This window comes from Protopterus annectens, chromosome 6.part0, assembly GCF_019279795.1.
Source record: "Protopterus annectens isolate FY-2018-M chromosome 6.part0, PAN1.0, whole genome shotgun sequence".
Taxonomy (NCBI): Eukaryota; Metazoa; Chordata; order Ceratodontiformes; family Protopteridae; genus Protopterus; species Protopterus annectens.
This window is the reverse complement of record NC_056737.1, coordinates 39369787-39390093: the sequence shown is the minus strand read 5'-3', so window position 1 is coordinate 39390093 and position 20307 is coordinate 39369787. Positions and strand designations below refer to the sequence as shown.

Genomic DNA, 20307 nt, shown 5'->3' with positions numbered 1-20307 from the left:
TCACAAGACACTTCCCAACAGCTGGAAAGACCACAAAAGTACCTCACCAAGAGGATTACTGGCCTCAAACATATGTCCTATGCAGCCCGACTGAAAAAACTCTGGCTATACTCAGTGGCATATCACTTACTCAGAGGTGATCTTTGCCTGACTTACAAAGCCATGTCCAACTCAGAATTGATGGACATGCTCCACCTAAAAAAATCCAAGTCGCCGCGAGCCACGCGCTCTAGTAAGCTAAACCTCGCCACAACAATAAATAGAACATGCTGGAGGGATAGATTCCTGTCACAGAGACTCCCCATGCTTTGGAACAAAATTCCAAATTACATCAGGCAGAGCCTTTCACTAACATTCTTCAAGAGAAACCTTGACGAGTGGATGGGCAACAGAACATACACCCCTGGGATCACTTCATTGGCTCTGCTTGACAGAGGATCCGTTAATTAATCAATGGGGTGGCGAAAGCCGACACACTCTGGCTAGGCTTATAAATGCCCTCAGGCAGATAGACTACTACCTACATATGTGGGTTTTCACAGAGTACTTCAGTTTCCTCCCATATTCCAAAGTCATGCCATAAAGTGGATCTGGGATTCTAACAATATGTGTGCATGCATATGTATGTCATACAGAAGAAATCTGGGCCATAAACATAAGCTATTGGATGTTTAGCTAAGCTATCATGGGAAAGGCCTCATTTTTCACACCTGTTCTTCTTATCTGCTCTTATTAGTAGCTAATGATTTATGGCTTGTGTGTTGTATTTTTATCCTATGCAGCTAGTGTCTACAATACACACACTTAATATAACTCTTGTCACTGACTATGTACAACCATTAGTACTCTACACTTTCCCTGATGTGATCAATTGATGTTACTTGCCACAATTAAACTGGATACCAATTACCAACACATACCTGACAACTGGTAAAGTTATTATCTTTAGATATATTTAGTATTGTAAACATAATTCCAAGGTGGTAAGGACCATGCCAGGAGCTATATACAGCTGACCCAATGACTGGGAGCACATACACTGTAGCACGTATGTACTACTTTTTCCATCAAAAAATTAATACAACTGTCTTGTCATACGTCTGTCAAGAAGCCTGAAAGGGCTCTGCACGTACTAGGTCTACGATAAACTATATCATTCTGAGAGTGAGCCTAATAGGGCTAAAGAAACAACAGATTCCTAATTCAGCATTCTCCATCTATTGACAGCATCAAGTCAGTTAAAAGAGGCAAGCAGCCATATGTGTGCATTAAGTCCTCTATCACTTGCTCTCTTATGAGTTGCATCTGACTCTGAATGACCCTGCGGGACAGCCACTGCTACCTGCAGAGTTTTCAAGGTAAATGAGGAATGAATAGGTTTGCCAGGTCTTTCTTCCATATCACACACACATATGAACTCGCATCTTCTGGCAATCTGCAGTTGTTGCATATGTTTGGAAGGTGGGAGCAACCCTGAGCACCTGGAGGAAATCCCTGCAAACACAGGGAAGACATGCAAACTCCACACAGAAGGCAACCCAGCTCAGAACCAAACCACAAACCTCTTGCTGCGAGTTGGCAACACTATCCATTCCAACACTACCAACTGCCAAAGAAACACTGACACTGGTGCTCAGAGCAACATATCTCAACTGCCTAGCCCCCACACAGTAAAATGACATGGGGGCATCTAACCTCTGGGGTCGAATAAGTTCATAGGTAAGTATTAGGCTAGTTGTCCTTGCAGGCCATTTTAAGCCTATCCAGTTTCCATTTTTGTGCTCAAAATAACCCACCTCATTTAGTTACAGACTACCCTTATCCATCCCCTGGTCGACAATGATATATTATCCCAACCATAGATATTTGAGGGGATCCATGCATGGGATAAAGCATTTAGGAGCTGCATCTATCCATTAGTAGTATGGGGCAGTCCTGGAGTAAATTTTCCCATCTACAGGTCTATGTTGCACTTGAAAATGGATGGGGATGAACTTTGTTTAATGTGGGTGGGGCATTTGTTCCAGAGCAGAAGTATCCTCTGCAAGATGTCCTGTCCCTCCAAACCATTTTGGTGATATTGCAGAAGAGGTTTAAATCCCTAGACAAACTATTTCTGATACCAGTCGACTTGCTGAAGTGCAGTAAATCCATCAGTAAATGGGTCATAGTTTGCCTTGTATGACAGACAAATGTCAGTCAGTAGGATACTAAGTATATTGACAGGGCTTTGAGTCAATCCATGTAAGACATGTTCTTTAGGCTTTGTAGCCTTTTAGTAAGGTATCTCTGTTGGCGTTCCAGTTGTTGCATGTGCCTGGACAGATACATGACAAATGGTGCATTATATTCAATGATTAACCTAACGAGGGGTGAGTAAAGGGGACAATTACATCCCTAGACCTAGACATGATCCCATTGTTTATAAGCTGTGCAATATAGGACATTTTTATAACAATGGACACATACTGGTCAAGTTAGTTCACTGTCCACATAGGTTCCCAAATCCTGAACAACTGGGTGAACTCTTAAGGGCATGAGTCAATGTGATAGTTCCCTGAGTTAGATGACTTCCCAAAGGATTCAATAATGAATGTTTTTGCATTTAGTTGCAAGTCCCATGATTTTGGCAACAGTTATTTGAGACAAACCTTCCTGCAGGATGGCTAAGTCATTTGGGGATTCAATGACTGCGTCTAGCTTACAGTCATCTGCAACTTAGTCAGCCAAAGCCCTTTGGTATTGGCTTTTACTTCACAAAAATTTCCACTCATTTTACTGAAAAGTTATCTGGTTAATACTACATTAGCACATTTACTGTAGCAATGAAATAACCTTAAGGACAGAAATATGTATCATTTTAAAATCAGTCATACAGATTTTAAAAATTAAAAACAATGCAGAAACTATGTTACTTTGGTAGTCATTGTTGTGACCATTGTGTGTGGTCCCAGTATAACTCATAACCCATACTTAACGAGTTAAGGTAACGCAAAAGTCTGGGTATACTTAATAACAAAACAGTACTAGAAAACAAAAAACAGAATACTTGAGATATATTATTGTGTTGTTTATAGCTATTATATCCTCCCCAGTGAAAGCCCTTTTGCATATAAACACATTCCTTTTGCTTTGCCTATAGCAGATCTACTTCATCAACATTTGCCTAATAACATCCTTTCCCAAACTGCCCAATTTTCTCTAAAACAACTCCGAATAATTCTAACCTTTTCATCATGACAGAAACCTTTGAAGAAGAATAAATACTACAAGGGCTGCACAATGTTTTCTTTTCCAAGCTTTCTCTGCTGGCGAGAAGAGAGTTCCACAGATGGGTATCCTGCTGCATAAGAGCCCTGAAGGAGATTCATCATACCAGAACTGATCTAAAGGAATTATGAAAAGAAAATGCACTGTTTTACCTTCTCACTGTTGGCATCTAGTAAAATGCAACTCCAATACTGTGCTTTCACACTCCAATCTATTCCTTGTAGCAGCCATTAGATGTGTAAATCTCTACAAATAAACTCAAACTATTCCTAAGCAATTAACCCCTACCTGAGAATCCACTGCATTAACTGCCTATAGTTACTGCTGACCCACCATTAGGAAAGACTTCTAAGAACTCTTCAGATAAGCTCAGGAAGCACACGTAGGTAAGAGGAATCTTAGCCCTTCTGATCAATGCACGAAGTCACTCACACTCATACCTTCTGATCAATGTACCGGATCACACTCAGTCCCAGGTCTTATGATTAATGCACTAGATCACTCACAGTCTCAGGCCTTCTGATTAATGCACTAGGTCACTCACAGTCTCAAGCCTTGTGAGCAATACACCAGGTCATTCACAGTCTCAGGGATTCAGATCAGTAGGTCACTCACAGTCTCAGGCCTTCTGATCAATGCACTAGGTCACACGCACACACACTACTGTTCAAACAACAAGGTTACTCTGCCTGTATTCTAGCCTGTCTCTAACTTGTTAAATGCATACAATGATTACCTGTTTAGCACAAGTCTGGTCATCAAAGTCTTCTGGAAATTCAATGCTGGGCTACAAATTAAAACAAACACGTGTCAAACACAATTTCAATACATTTGCAGCACTAGTATTAAAAGTTACAGGGAAATTCTGCTGGATTAATTTACGTTTAAAGAAAGTTTTAATATGCTGTTAGCACATCTGCAATAAGAGTTCTATGCAATCCCAAAAAAGTCCAGACAAAAGATAAAGAAAAAACTATGGCATAATGCCTGTTCACATAGAAGCGCTTATGCCATAGTTACTACAGGCTTTTACAAATCAAGGTTAAAATCATTCAAAGCAAATTGCTGGTAACTGTCAACTTAAATCAGGACTCTCTAAAAAAATGGTTAAAACATATGAATACTAAAATAAAGCTAGATATATGTTACAATCATACAGCATACTAATATATATGAAAAATGTGCAACAGTCCTAAAACACAGCAATTTGTATTAAAAACAAAGTAATGTGGTTGGGGTAAACTGTATGCATGTATGTGTGTTTTTGTACATTTCTTATCTCTCTACCCTCCTGCTCTTTTCGCACAATACTACTGCAAAAATGCCTAGCATGTGGGTCCAAAATGAATACACTGAACTTGGTTTGTGTGTGCATGTGTGTATGTGTGAGAGAGACATGGTGTTACCAGGATACAGATGGTTGAGGACAGGCAGAAGACAAATGAATACAGAGTACTTATCTATATAAAGAATGGCATGAAATGTGAAGTTACAAAGGAACACAATCACATAACGGAGGCACAAGAGGGCAGGCAGGTTCAAAAGTGAGTCAGCACACCAGCAATTAAAGAGGAGAAAGGGTAGGATGAGTGTTGGTGATCAGTACAGTATGTAGGTCAGCAGACACGTCAAGAGAAGAGTAAAAGGAGTGGGACTAGGAAGAAAATGATCAACCCTTATTCCTTCCATCATAACTGCTCTTATCAACCTGCTGTCATTCTGCAGCCAGATATGGTAATTATACAATCCAATCTTTAACTACTACAGCATCTAGTTTGCACATAGCTGAGCATTACTCAAGGCCCTCGTCTCAATATTTAAATTTCCCTCACTCCTCCTAGTAGATCAGTAGCCATGGATATGCACTTCCTGACTCTCTGTAGCCAGTCTGGTTGAGCTGGATATTCTGAAGTATTGTAGCAATTGCCTCATGTACACTGACAACCCACTTATTCTCAATAAAACAGATGAAGTATGTGAGATGTATAAATACACTTTAATGCTGGAGGCAAAACTCTTATTATACAACCAAAACTAATCTTCAAGAGGGTGTCAGTGACACTTGCACCACACCTACTGCACAGGGTAATGACCCTAAATATAAAAAATACAGTTGTGTAAAATCTTACCATAACAGTAGATGTCCTTCCCATCACTGTTGCAGTATTCCTTAAACTAGGGATCACCTGCCAAGGATAGCCCAACGTCCGGCCAGTATACTAAAGCATTGCTTTGTTACAGGGACATTGTACATCACATGTATGCTCTCCTATCATCGCGTAGGGCATAAAGGGTACAGATGTACCTTCCTCAGAAAATAAAATCCCCGGAAGGGACAACAGTCAAAGGAGTAAAAGAGGAAAATCTGCATCCAAAAGGAAAACAGAAGAGAGGAGGCAGAGGGAGGGAGAGAATACAACAGTGAAGGGAAGGACATTTACTGTTACGGTAAAATTTTACTCAACTGTACTATGTCCCTCCATATTACTGTTGCACTATGGACAGTGCAAAAGCTGAAGAGGAAACTTGGGATGTGGAAGGTCCAACAAAGCCTTCAAGAAAACCATATCCGGCTTATAATGTTTGGTAAAAATATGCGCAGAAGTCCAAATAGCTGCCTCAAGGATGAAGATGGTATCCAGTTCTTTGAAAAAAACATCAGAAGCCGCCACAGCTTTGGTAAAATGAGCCTTAAAACAAGTAGAAATTTTCTTCCCATGTAAAAAATAACAAAATAAAATGGCATTAGAGATCCAGGAAGAAACAGTTTGCTTAGAAATGGGCAAACCTAAAGACCTAGGATGAAAAGAAACAAAAACTTGCTCAGATTTATGACTGGCTTTAGTTTTATCTAAATAAAATCTGAGTTGCCTATGCAAATCCAAGGTGTGAAGAACATTCTCACTAGCAGACTGTGGAGAAGGAAAAAAAAAAGTGGGCAAATGAATAGACTGGCTATGAGACAACTCAGTAACCAACTTGGGTATAAAAGAAGGATTAGTATGAAGAGACACACTGTCTCTATGAAAAAAATTGAAAAAAAGTACAGCCATAATGGCCTGAAGCTCAGACACCCTTCTAGCTGAAGTAACTGTCATGAAACTGCAGGCTCAAAAGGAGCCCGACTCAATTTTTTAAGAACAAAATTCAGGTCCCAGAAAGGACAAATAGACTTCATGGAAGGTCTAATATGAAGGGCACCTTTAAGGAATTGTTTGACCTCAAATCTAGAAGCTAAAGGAGGAGTCAAAGGTAAACAAGCAGAAACATATAAAAGGTTGACTTTAACTGAACAGTATGCCAACCCGGCATGGAGCAATTCATACAAATAACAGAGAACCAAACAAACTTCCACAGAAAATAAATCCAGATTACAAGCAAGACACCAAAAAGAAACTCTCTTCCATTTGGACAAATAAGATTTCCTGGTGTCCTGCAGAATGTAAAGCATGTCCTCAGAAAAATTTGTATAAAAGGTATCAAAACCCATCGCCCTCAGTGTCAGATGAAGACTGGACAAGTGGGGATGGATGAGAGACCCCTTGTCTTGTGTGAGTAGGCTCATCCTGTGAGGTAACTTGTGATGACTGCCCTTGGCTAAATGCAGGAGGAGGAGGAGGAACCGATGCTGTCTGGACCACAAGGAAGTCACCAACAAGATTATGGGAGAGTCTTGTTCTACCTTGAACAGAACCCTCGGTATGAAGGGAAGGCATTAAGAAAGCTCTTCCAAGCCAGAGAACATGGGACTCTGGTGCAAGAGAGAGGAAGTTGTCTGTTCAGAGGGGGAGGCAAAAAGGTCTACATGAAGAGTACCCTACTAGTGGACAACATCCTGAAACACATCTCTGTGAAGTATCCATTTGTGAGTCTATGTTGTGGACCTGCTCAGAGAGTCTGCTCTGTTCTGAAGGAATATAACCAGCCTGAAGAGTGACCTGATACTGGACAGCCAGATCCCAAACCTGAAGAGCTAGTCTGCACACGTAAGACTGTGTACCCCCTTGCTTGTTGATTAACCACATCACTGTGATATTGTCTGTAAAGACTTTGAGGAGTGCTGGAAAGAATAGAGAATGGAAAGCCTGAAGAGCCAGAAGAAGAGTTTTCATTTCTTTGATGTTGATATGGTTCTTCTGAAGAAGGGACCAAAGGTCCTGAACTTTTAGAGGGCCAGAAGAAGATCCCCACTCCATGTCTGATGCATCCGAAAAGAGTTCCTGAGAAGAGACTGGAGGCTGAAAAGAAAGCCTCAGGTTGAGAGAGACAGTTGATGAATTCACAACTGAAGCTTTAGCTTGAAGCATTGAAGAAGAGGAATTGGAAAGTCCAAAGGATGATAATGTTGGAACCAGACTGACTTTAGAAATCACTGTAGTTTTCTTATATGAAGCTAGAGGAAGCCATATACCCCAGAGCCACTAGAAACTCCATGGCTGTAGGGATTGAAAAAATGCAGTAAGAAAGCTGTGGGAGGTGTGGCAGAGATGCCAGCATAAAAATGGTCTGGAGCCTGCATCCAAGAAAACCATGATCCTGAGAAGGAATCAGGAAAGACTTTGGTGAATTTACTGCAAACGCTAGGCTCTGCAAGAGGCAAATAGCATAGTGAAGGTTCTGGAGAAGAAGCCTGAATGAGCAGGTCATCCAGATAACGAAAGATCTGTAATTCCCTTCATCCTGCATAAAAGCAATCACAGGAGTGAGGTATTTGATAAAGCCACTTGGGGCAGTAGAGAGGCCAAAAGGCAAATTAAAGAACTGAAATGCAAGGAAGAAACAGAGAAACGTAAACATTTCCTGAAATGGGGATGAACAGAAATATGGAGATAGGCATCCTCGAGATCCAGAGAGAGAGACTAAGAAAGCTTGAGGCAGAAGAAGAGGAAACAAGGTTTGAAGGGATGGCATTCGAAAGCAATGAACCTTTAAAAAGGAAGCCCTTCTAGAATGCTTTTTACCTTTGGGAGGAGGGAAAGACTGTATGTACAAAGGCAGGCTTGGTAGGAAAATTCCTCTGAAATTTGGGAACAGGGAAACAAAAATAACTTTCAATTCCTGCATGGACTTATCCTTCTCCTGAAGAGACTTAAAAAGCTCAGCAGCTACAGAACCAAAAAGATTTTTATTGTCAAGGGGAGCATCCATCAATTTGGTCTTAATATCATCAGGCAATGGCTGAAGGTGAAGCCAGGAATAATGTCTTGACACAGAACCAAGGTTAGCAGCTCTTGAAGAGACATCATTTACATCATAACTAAATTTAATGGAATGACAAGCCACTTGAGAAGAGGAACCCAACAAAGAAAGGGACAAAGCCTTCCCCTCAGAATCTAGAAGGTGTGACATAATTTGAAAAGCCTGAGAGAGAAGGGTTAAAACATACCTGGTCATATTGGTCTGGTAATTCACAGCCCAAAAGGCCAGGGTAGCAGCACTGTCCACCTTTTTGTCCAATCTTTCCATGGCCCTACTGTCCTTTCAGTGGGAAGCAGTTTAATGGAAGGTAAAGGCTTGGAAGTCTTATGAGAAGAAACAGAAATAACAGAATGGTCAGTAGAGGGACTCTTGTAAAGAAATTTACAATCAAGCACCTTATAAACGTTTTTTAGGAGCAGGGGTCTGGGAAGCTTCTGAAAATGTGTTCAACAAAGAACCAACATCAGAGGGCTAAGGACACTCCATTAGGAGGAGTTCGTAATACCCCTTCTGAACATCAGAAACCTAGGAGCAGTCCCATTTAAAAAATTCCATCATCCGAGACAGAGTATCCCCAAAGGACATCTCAATAGGAGAGTCTGGACTAATAGAGTCTATCTCCTCAAAAGCATAATCCAATGGAGAGGGAATTTGGGTGGAATAGGCCAAAGACTCTTCATCAGAGTTTAAGTCCTCATCAGAAGAGTCCTGTTCCCTGGGCGTCTTAACAGGAGCAGAGGATCAAAGGGGACAAGAAAAGAAACTCCCCAAGAGGGGCTTCAAGCTATGAGAGCATTAAACAACCCCTATGCAAAATCTTGTCATTTATACTGAGGGTCATAAGGAGCAGGGGAAATATGCTTTTTTTCTGCTTCTTCTAAAAGGGACGTCAGCCCTAAACAACTTAGGAGGTTAGGATCCCTTGCCAACACTCAGTCAACATAGTGGGAATGTCCTCCCTAACAAGAATCCGTGGAATACCCCTCAAGTCTCTTGGACATTATCAGCAGCAGTTCCCCCTGAACATTCAAAACAGATGCCTGCAGAGCCTCCAATGATGTGCAGGAAGCCAGATCCATGGCAGCCAACCTCTGAAGCAGTCACGGCACAGGAATCGGATGGAAAAAACAGGTGATGATCTGGGCTTTCACCAGCCTCTAGAGAGATGTCCAGCAGAGGTGGTACAGCAGTTGAATCATACCTACATTTTTTGTGGTTGTCTTCTTAGCAGACGGCTGACCCTTGGGCTGGGATGATGCCACCATTTTACACTGTGCCAAAATTTAAGACGTTGTTTTCCAGGCAGGTGGATAAGGAGGAGAGATAACTATGAAGAATTTTAGGGACAAATGCCTGACAAATAAAGCACAACTTATGGTCATGAGAAGCACCCAAGCAAAGCAAACACTGCTTGTGATGGTCATTATGAGGAATCAGTCTCCCACACTGGCATTTTCCCTTTATGGATAACATGTAAACTTACAACAAAAAGTAAAAGGCAAGACAAGAAGAAAAACCCAACAGGGCATTTATCTGAAACTGGCTTGGTAACCAGCAGATAAGGAGCATTCAGATCGAAGACAGCATTCGGAGACTGGTGGCTATGAAGTTCTGAGGAAGGTTTGTCCGTATGTCACTTTTATGCTCTACACTGTGAGCATGGAGAATACCTGTGATGTATATATTACAACCTAAGGCTTTGGTATACTGGCTGGACATCAGGCTACCCTTGGCAGGTGATCTTTAGTTTAAGAAATACTGCAGCAGTGATATGGAAGGACATCTACTTATACTGAGGCATTTACAGGTAACCTTCCTAAAACACTAAGACCTCCTGCACAGCACAATCAATAAAAAGGGTCCTCAGCCATCATGTAAATACGTTAAAACACCAGCCACAACTACACATAGTAACACTGAATCTAATGTCCCTGCTTCGAAGCCACTAAGTTAAACCAGCACACAGCCAAATTTCCTGGTCATTGGATGAGTCTATAGTGAGGCACACTGATGTCCCCCTCACCACACTGAGTAAAGAGAGATTCACGGTTAGCTACCTTTCCGAGGCTAAGATCCTTCACGTCATTACAGGCACTCAGGTCATTGAACCACAGGTATCAGTATGACTCTGCCACAGTCCATGTAGGTGTTATTGACCTGAGACATACCTCCCTTGACTATATGAAGCGAGACATGATCATAGGCTCAGAGGTTGATACTAGGCTATCTGCCCTACGGCATTTATAAGCCTAACCAGAGTGTGTTTGGTTTTCGCCACCCTTTTAGATTAGTTGACTGTGCCTCTGTATAGTAGGTCACAGAAGATAGCCCTTTTGAGGTTAGTTTACTGTGCCTCTGTCTAGTAGGGACACAGAAGAGATCCCAGGGGTAAACTTACGATCTCCCATCCACTCGTCAAGATTTCTCTTGAAGAGGGTCATTGAGGGACTCTGCCTAACATGGATTGGGATTTTGTTCCAGAGTGAGGGGAGCCTCTGGGATATGAATCTGTCCCTCCAGCATGTCCTATTTATTTCTGCGCTGAGGTTGAAGTCCCTGGAGTGTGTAGCACTAAGGGATTTGGATTTCCTGAGGTGGAGCATGTCCATTAATTCTGGGTTGGATATGGCTTTATACGTCAGGCACAGATCACCTCTGAGTAGGCGGTAAGCAACTGAGTAGAGCTGGAGTTTCTTTAGCCTAACTGCGTACGGCATCTGTTTGAGCCCCTTGATCCTCTTGGTGAGGTACTTTTGGGGTCTTTCCAGTTGCTGCAGGTGTCGGGTAAGGTACATCCCAAATGGGGCACTGTATTCAATTATGGGCCTGATGAGTAGAGGGGCACAATGACCTCTCTTGATCTAGATGTGAACCCTTTCATGATAAGGTGGGCTATATAGAAGGTCTTTCTAACCACTTTGGCAACGTGATTGTCAAAGGAGAGATTGCTATCTACTTGGGTCCCCAAATCCCTAAATACTTCTTCCGTACTTGATGGATTACAACTGATCAATGGATTACCATCAAGCTCACTGATTATGCACCTCAGGCAGGTATGAACCTACCACTGAACATCATGGTACCTTCTTCAAGGATACCACATTACCAACATAAAATTACTGATTTTTAACAACTGTCTTAGCTTCTGGTGTCAGTCCATGTTTATGACTTCTTATGTCAACAGACCAAGTTTTCACACACCAAAATTCTTACATTAAGGACATTAATGGAACTTGTGTTGAAGAACAGTTTTTTTTACTTTTGAAGGTCATTTATTCAAACAAACCACAGGGGTAGCTATGGGGGCAGCGTGTGCACCAGTTTTTGCCAACATTGTTCTGACTCAGTGGGAATTGTGCCAAGTTTTTTCATCTTCAGGGATGTCCCATTGTAAGTTTTACGGTCGTTACCTGGACGACATCCTCATTTTTTGGGATGGAGACCGTGACCAGTTGCAAGAATTCTTCCCATTCCTCAATTCGAGCACTACATTCCTCAAATTCTCTATGGAAATGAATTCTGACTCCATTAGTTATTTAGACATCAGAATCAGCAAAGACTACATCAATAGCATATTCTTTTCTACCATCTAACGTAAACCTACATACTCGAACTCCCTTCTCCACTTTAAGAGAGGGCACCCTGTGCATCAAAAAAGATCCTTAGTTAAAGGCCAGGGGGTGAGACTAGCCCGCATGGTTAGTAGGATGGAAGATTTCCAGAAGGAAAGGGATGTTTTATTGAGTATGCTTTTAAGAAGAGGATATCCGAAAGAATTTGTTACACCTTTGTTGGAAGAAGTTACTAAAAAGGGATTAGAGGGACATTTCTATCCCTTGTTAGGAACTGATATTACCACATTGTGTGCACCGTTGGAGAACAGTAACAACCCTACTGGTCGTTTTCACAATGGGCTCATCCTGACATATACTCCACAGTTTCCACTGATTCAGGACATTGTTTTCAAAAACTGGTTCATCCTTAACAGTGATGAAAGCATAGGTCAGAAGGTTGGTGAAGCCCCCGTAGTGGTTTACAAAAAGGACACCAGCATCAAGAATATTCTTGAAAGAAATCCATCTAGTAGTACCACCGGTAGACTGGGAAAAATGACAAAATGTGGGCAGTGCACGCAGTGTAAGTACATACTAGAGGAAGACAGGGTTTTACTCAAAGGTTATGGATGGGTTAGATTATTTCAGAAACACAATTCTGGCAGTAAAAAAAGTCATTTATGCCAGCATTTGTCAGACTTGTTCATGCTTCTATATCGGAAAAAACAAAAATGCTTTTAGTTACCAACATGTTTATGATACAGACAAATGTAACATCACAAATGCATTAGCCAAACATATTAAACTTCACCCAGGTCACTATTTCAAGTTTATAGTTCTTGAACAGATCATCATAGACGAAAGGGGTGGCCCTATTGACCATACACTGGAGTATAAAGAACTATTATGGCAACTGAGGGTCAATGCCACCACTAGCCCAGGGCTTAATGATATGGTCTCACTTAGCAGTTGTTTTAAATTAAAAGCAGACTTCTGCATTTAAATATTTAATGACTCTTACTACCATGACAAGAATGTTATTGATTTTACTTATTCTTGGTTTTGAAAATATATATAAACAGATATAACATCTATGGTAAAAATTTACATGACTTGCTAGTAAAATGCATTAAGGGAGCCTGTACCTTTAAAAAGTGGATGTACATTCTACAAGTGTTTTTTTAATTGATTTATTGCACTGGTTACATAAGACTCTGAGTGTAACTTGATTTTATTCTGAAGAAGTCGTAGTTAAAAACTGATGAAAGCGCTCAAGTAAAATTTTACTTTTTCCTAGTTGTCCAGTTCGCCTTGAATTTTCACAGTCCATGTAGGTGTTAATGACCTGAGACATACCTCCCTTGACTATATGAAGCGAAACATGATCAAGCTCACTATGCACCTCAGGCAGGTATGAACCTACCACTGAACAGCATGGTACCTTCTTCAAGGATACCACATTACCAACAGAAAATGATTGATTTTTAACAACTGGCTTAGCTTCTGGTGTCAATCCAAGGGGAAGAATATTTGACAGCCTGGGAGGTCATGGTTGACAGACCATGCTGCTTTGACAGGGATGGTCTGCAGTTATCCCCTTCTAAGCTTTTGGATACTGGCAAAGACCCTTTCTACCCCATAATGCCTTTTTTACACAAAGCCAAACTGATAAACCTCCTGACTTAACTGAACCTACAAAGGAATATCTGAAGGTGGTATTGCTCAATGCTACAAGTCTTAACAAGAAACTCCACTCCCTGCAAACCTCTCTCTCCCTGGAGAGTGTAGACATCTGTGTAGTAATGGAGACAAGGTTTAAAGTTGCGGAGAGTACCCCAACAATGCAAGGTTATAACACCTTTCACACCAGCTACCGCACAGGAGGGAACTAAAGGTGGAGAGTCTCAGTTTATATAAAAAAACAACACATCTAGACTAAAGTGTATGACCCACTGGAACTCATGCATGTGCAATGCACCAGAAATAGTGTCTCATACCATATTCTTGTAACCTACAGGTCCCCCTCCGTGTCACTGGAAACCCATACTACCTGTCTCAATGTACTACAGTCCTTCACTATTCAACCCAACAAGATATTCATGGGGGATCTCAACTACCCCTCTGTAGACTGGTAATCCAACACCACTTCAAATGCACAAGCCCAGCAATTCCTAAACTTTAATACCAACATCTTGGAACATTCTCCCACCAGGGGTGCAAACATCTTTGCCCTTGTGCTCAAAAACATGGGGGGGGGGGCAATGTTCTTCGCCCAGTGTAATGTCTACACTCATTATTTATGACCATAAGGCATTATTGCTCAAAATAAAAATTAAATCCAGAGATCCAGCAAAACCAAAAACCTTTAGGAACTACTCCAAGGCTAACCCCTCTCTACTAAGCAACACCTTGGCTAAATTCCAAGAACCCACAAACCCAGTAAACACCATTGCATATGCGGAGCTATTTGCAAAATCTCTGTACGGCCATATTGATGCCTGTACAAAGTGAGCTGTGCACACCCATATTAAGAATAAGAGACTCAAAAGACAAGCCACCCAGTTGGAATCACAATATCAATTGTTTATACAACGAAAGAAAAAAAATCTTAGCCAAACATAAGAGGAACAAAGCCATACATACTAAAAGCCTTCTGACCAATTTAAACAGGAAGCTAAGAGGAATAATTAATGCTTCAAAAGGTAAATTTGAAGAAAAAACTGCTTCTCAGACAAAGGACATCATAGAGGTCTCTACAGCTATGCCTGTAACCTCAGGGGATATACATAACAATGCACAGAACTTATTGTAAATGGCATCACCCACTTTGAACTTGAGGCCATTGCCAACCTTTTGGCCGACAGGTTCAGCTGAAATTCCCTTCCCCACTCTTCCCCCAATAGTCCAAAGGAAATACTGCATACCACAATCCCCCCAACCATTACTAGGAAAAAGATCATCAATGCACTTTACAAAGACAAAAACACTGTATAGATGGGCTCTGATAACATCCTGGGTTGTTTAATAAATAGCATTAAACATGACCGCTCTGGTCCACTTGAATCACCTTTCAACTGGAGCCTACAGTCATGATTTGTGCCCAAGGAATGGAAGATGGCTGCAGTCATTCCCCCTGCACAAAGGAGGTCCAAGCACTGATCCAGGTAACTACAGGCCCATAAGTCTTACAAGCCTCATATGAAAGGCCATGGAAAGAATCATCAAGGACATGATAAATGAAGACACAGGTAACTTGCAAATGCTGGACCCATCACAGTTTAGCTGTGTTAAAAAAGGAAGGTAATTCCTGTTAAATCTGGTGGACTTTATGAGTGAAGACATTACACAAGCTCACTAATTTAGGTATAAACCATTTTATCACCTGCTGGATAGCCAACTGGCTCAATGACAGGACCTAGGAGGTCAAAATAGGTGATGCCACCTCCATAACGAGGCCAATCACTAGCAGAGTCCCCCAGAACTCAATACTTGGCTTGATCCTTTCTGACATTTATTTCTCTGAAATGGAAGCAAATGCTGCAGGTTTATGGCTGACTAAGTTTACAGATGATTGCAGGCTGGGGGTTATCATCAACTTCCCTGCAAACACTAGCATTCTTCAAGACGGCCTTTCTCAGACTAAAAAATGGTGCCAAAGCTATGGTCTTAAACACAGTGTTAAGAAATGAGAAGTTATGTACCTACCATAACGTTCCATGTTAGTTGTCTTCTCTCGCCTTCTTTCTTGCTTGATGGGTTCGGAGCCGATCCTCGGCTCCGACTCGGCACTTGCTAAGCTCGAGAGTCACTTTTACCAGCTCGAGGCAGCCCCATATCCCATGATGCAAGGCGGTAAGTACCCAGATCTCGTTTGATGACAAAGGGGCAATAGCACCAAGCATAAACACTTCCCAAAGGAAGAAAGAAAAGCCTACAGGATGGAAGAAGGACCAGCTCTGAATGGTCTTCAGCATAATAATTCCTTGTAGAAAAATGTCTGTCCAGGCCTGGGGGAAGGAGGGAGGGTTGCAAGAAAGAAGGCGAGAGAAGACAACTAACATGGAACGTTATGGTAGGTACATAACTTCTCAATGTTAAGTTGTCAATCTCGCCTTCATTCTTGCTTGATGGGACCGCGTCCCTAGCACCTCTATCCTGGGTGGCTCAATGGAACAGACTCTTGAGGACTGTAGAGCCAAAACTGGCTCTGTCCCTGGAGGCCAAGTCCAATTTGTAATGGGAAACAAAAGTATGAGGAGTGGCCCAAGTGGCCACTGCACAAATAGTGTCTAAAGGAAGTCTAGCTTGAAAGGCTGTAGAAGTAGCTAAGCTTCTAGTTGAATGTGCTTTAGGTTTTGAGCACAGCTGTTTTCCCCTGAGCCGATAAATTTCAGAGATGACAGAAGAAAGCCATCTAGATAAGGTCACTTTTGAGACAGGAAGGCCTTTCTTGTTATCAGCATAGGAAACAAAGAGTTGATCGGATTTCCTAAACTGTTTAGTTCTGTCCAAATAATATCTGAGTTGGCGGTGGACATCAAGATAATGTAATTTTTGTTCCGATCTGTTTGAATAGTTTGGAAAAAATACAGGGAGATCAATGGATTGATTCAAATTAGTCTTTGAGACGACCTTAGGCAAAAAGGTCGGATTAGTTCTCAATGATACTCTGTCTTTGTGAAAGACCAAATAGGGGGGTCGAACCGATAGAGCATGAAGTTCAGACACCCTCCTGGCCGATGTAATAGCTACTAGGAATAAGGTTTTCCAAGAAAGAAATTTCAGGGAGCAAGAAACAGCTAGCTCGAAGGGGGGAAGAATCAAGGATGTCAGCACTAAATTTAGATCCCACTGAGGAGGAGGATTCCTGACTGGAGGCTTCAGGAGGAAAATTCCTTTCAAGAAGGCTCTACAAAGCCTGTGGGACATAATATTGTGATCTGCGAACCCGACATGAAAGTTCGAGATAGCAGCCAATTGAACTCTAACTGTGGAAGAAGAGGAGCCTGCATGAAAAATCTCCGCTAAGAAATCCAAAACTGCCTGAACTGGGGCAGTGAAGGGATCAATATTCTTGGCTTTAGCCCAATAAGAGAAACGTTTCCATTTGCTTGTATAAATCCTCCTGGTAGAGGATTTTAAAGAAGCTACTAGAATGTCTCTAACGGGGTTAGAGATCAAAGGAAGCCTGGCTAAGGAAGGAAGTGGAACAACCATGCTGTGAGGTTGAGAGAAGGGATAGACCGGTGCAGCTGACCGGATTGGTGAATCAGAAGATCTGGCACTGGGTCCAGATGCCACGGCTGCACCAAAAGGTGACGATGGAGGAACGGAAACCAAATTTGTCGAGGCCAATAAGGAGCAATGAGAATCATTTTGGCTCTCAAAATGGTTGCTTTCTGGATAACTTGAGGGATCAGGGAAAAGGAGGAAAGGCATAAAGAAGTCCCTGGGGCCAATCCTGGGTCAGAGCGTCTCTGGGGGGATGGCCTGGCAGAGGGAAGAGAGAGAAGAAGTCTGGGCATTTGCTGTTTTGGGGAGTAGCAAAGATCGCAACATGGGCGACCCCATTCCAGAAAAATCTCTTCCACTATAGATTGCTTGAGAGACCACTCGTGAGGCATGAGAATAGCTCTGCTCAATCTGTCCGCTAAAATGTTGGTTTTCCCAGGGATGTGCGTTGCTACCAGAAACCGATGAGAGGAGATCGCCCATTGCCAAAGTCTGAGCGCTTCTCGACACAAGGGGTAGGACTTGGTTCCGCCCTGTTTGTTGATATACCAAACTACAGACATGTTGTCTGTGTGGACTGCAATTGTCCCTACAGGAAGAAAGTCGTTGAGGGCTTGCAACGTTAAAAGCACTGCTCTCATCTCTAGGACATTTATGTGCAGGTGGTACTCGAACGGTTGCCACGTCCCATGAACCATTCTGCCCTGATAATGACCCCCCCACCCGATCAGGGAGGCATCCGTGGTGACAGTGGCTACCGGGGATGGGGGTACAAAGTGTCTGCCTTGGTGAATCTGGGGAGAAGTGATCCACCAAGCAAGATGATTTTTGCAAATCTGTGTCACCAGAATTTGGTGACGCATTGGAAGTTGTTGGTAAGACCACTGAGTGAACAACATCCACTGAAGAAGGCGCATGTAGAAGCGAGCCAGGGGAAGAAGAGTAATGGCTGCAGCCATGAGGCCTAATACCTTTAGAACCATTCTGGCCTGTACTTTCTTGTTGGCTAGAATGATCCTGACATGACTTTGAATGTCTGAAACTCTTTGGTCTGTAAGGGTAGCTGACATCCGAACAGTGTTTAAGTTTGCGCCTATGAAAGTAATAGACTGGCAGGGCGATAAGGATGACTTTTCAAGTTGATCGAGATGCCCAAATGAGAACAAAGATTTATTGTGTAATCCCTGGCTTGAACAAGCTGATGCCTGGTGGTGGCTGAAAGGAGCCAGTCGTCGAGATACGGAAACACCTGGAATCCTTGACGTCTCAGGTGAGCCGTGACCACTGCCATGCATTTGGTGAACACTCTGGGGGCTGTAGTGAGACCAAAGGGCAGGGCTCTGAACTGGAAATGACTGGACCCCAGCCGAAGCGGAGAAATCTCCTGGAGCGTCTGTGAATTTTTATGTGATAGTACGCATCCTGAAGATCTATTGAGCACATCCAGTTGTCCCTCTGTAAGAAGGGCAGAATTGACTGAAGAGTGACCATTCGGAATCTTGTCTTCCTCACAGACTTGTTGAGTCTGCTGAGATCCAATATTGGTCTCCAGTCTCCCGTCTTTTGGGGACCAAAAGAACCTTGAGTAGATTCCGGGCTCTGAATGGTCTGTTGTAACTGGCTGAATGGCTCTTTTTTGCAGTAGTTTTAAGACTTCTAACTCTGCAATTTCCCTTAGACCGGGTGGTACATCTGGAAGGGAATTTGAGGGATAGAAAGGACTTTCCTCGAAAGGAATTTTGTAACCCTCGGATATGATCGACTGTACCCATCTGTCTTGAGTGAGGGGACGCCAGGCTTCTGGGTACAGCGATAGTCTTCCCCCGACTGCCTCCAAGGAGGGACAGCCGGGCAACATCTCAGGGATGCTGGAAGGGCTTGTCAGAGAGAGACTCTCTGTTTCCCTGGTTTTGTGGACCCCCTCTGCCTCTAGAGCGGCGTCTGTTGTTGTTACCCCCTCTGCCTCTAGGGGTAAACTGACCACGTGAATCCGGCGTGACTCCTTGGGATTTGCGGAACCACATTTTGCCACCCTTCTGTCCTTTGGGGTAAGGTCTAGAAGGAGTGGAAAAACGGACTCCTACGGCAGAAAGAGTTTTGCCGTCCTGCTCACACCTGGTCAACGTTTCCTTCACTTGAGGGCCAAACAAAGCTGACCCATCAAAGGGAGAGCTTGTGAAGGACGCCTTGAAGGGATCTGCAAAATTACATAGCCGCATCCAGGCTTGGCGTCTAAGAGCCACACCTGTACCTGCGGCCCTACTCGCTCCATCAGCAGCATATGAAATCAGCCGCATGGAGGAGTTTGCAATGGAGTTAAGGGTTCCTAGCTGTGAAGCAATTTTTTCCTGAGCCCCTGCAGCTGTAGGATCCTGCACAACTTCACCTAGCTCCTTAAGGATATTCCTTTGGAGTCTGGTGAAGTGACATAGGTAGTTCAGCGAACGCATAGCAAAGGTCGCTGAAGAAAACATCCGCTTACCATATCTATCCATGGTCCTAGAGTCCTTATTAGGAGGATGGACAGGTACGGAAGGATCTGCAAGTTCCTTCTTGGTGGCAGCCGCCACCACCATGGCATCAGCGGGGACACCTTTTGTGAGGAATTGCTTGTTCGACGGGGCAGTAATAAATTTAGAAGGCCTCCTAGGGACTGGCTCTACAGAGTCAGGAGCAGCCCACGCCTTTCGAGCAATAACCTGCATAAGGGGGTCGAAAGGCGGAGACACCCAGGAGGTGGAGGGCCGAGATCCAAACGCCTCCAGGTATACTGACTCATCCTCAGAGGGATTATTGGTGGGCCAGTTTCCCCTCTGTCTAAGGAGTTCTAGGATGTCTGAAAATGAGACATCCTCAGAGGGGGATCTTGGGGATCCCTCTGACTCATCAAAGTCAGTATCTGAAGTGATAGACTCGGGGGAGTCTACGTGTTTCCTCTTACAGGTCCTCTTCCGCGGAGGATCTCCCGACAAATCAGGAGAATCCTCGGAAGAGGGGGATATTCCCAGTGGGGAAACCTGAGGCGGAGGATCTCTGGGTCCTGGAGCAAGAG

General features: G+C 43.0%; 1 protein-coding gene across 3 annotated transcripts in view; it reads right to left on the bottom strand.

Moving 5' to 3' along the window:
- EIF2AK4 (eukaryotic translation initiation factor 2 alpha kinase 4) overlaps positions 1–20307 on the bottom strand; it is a 3701979-nt gene that overhangs the window by 1829673 nt on the left and 1851999 nt on the right. For all 3 annotated transcript variants that reach the window (XM_044073832.1, XM_044073831.1, XM_044073833.1), the window contains one exon: positions 4007–4057. In XM_044073832.1, the coding sequence (XP_043929767.1) occupies positions 4007–4057 (51 nt within the window). The remainder of the gene's footprint in view (positions 1–4006; positions 4058–20307) is intronic.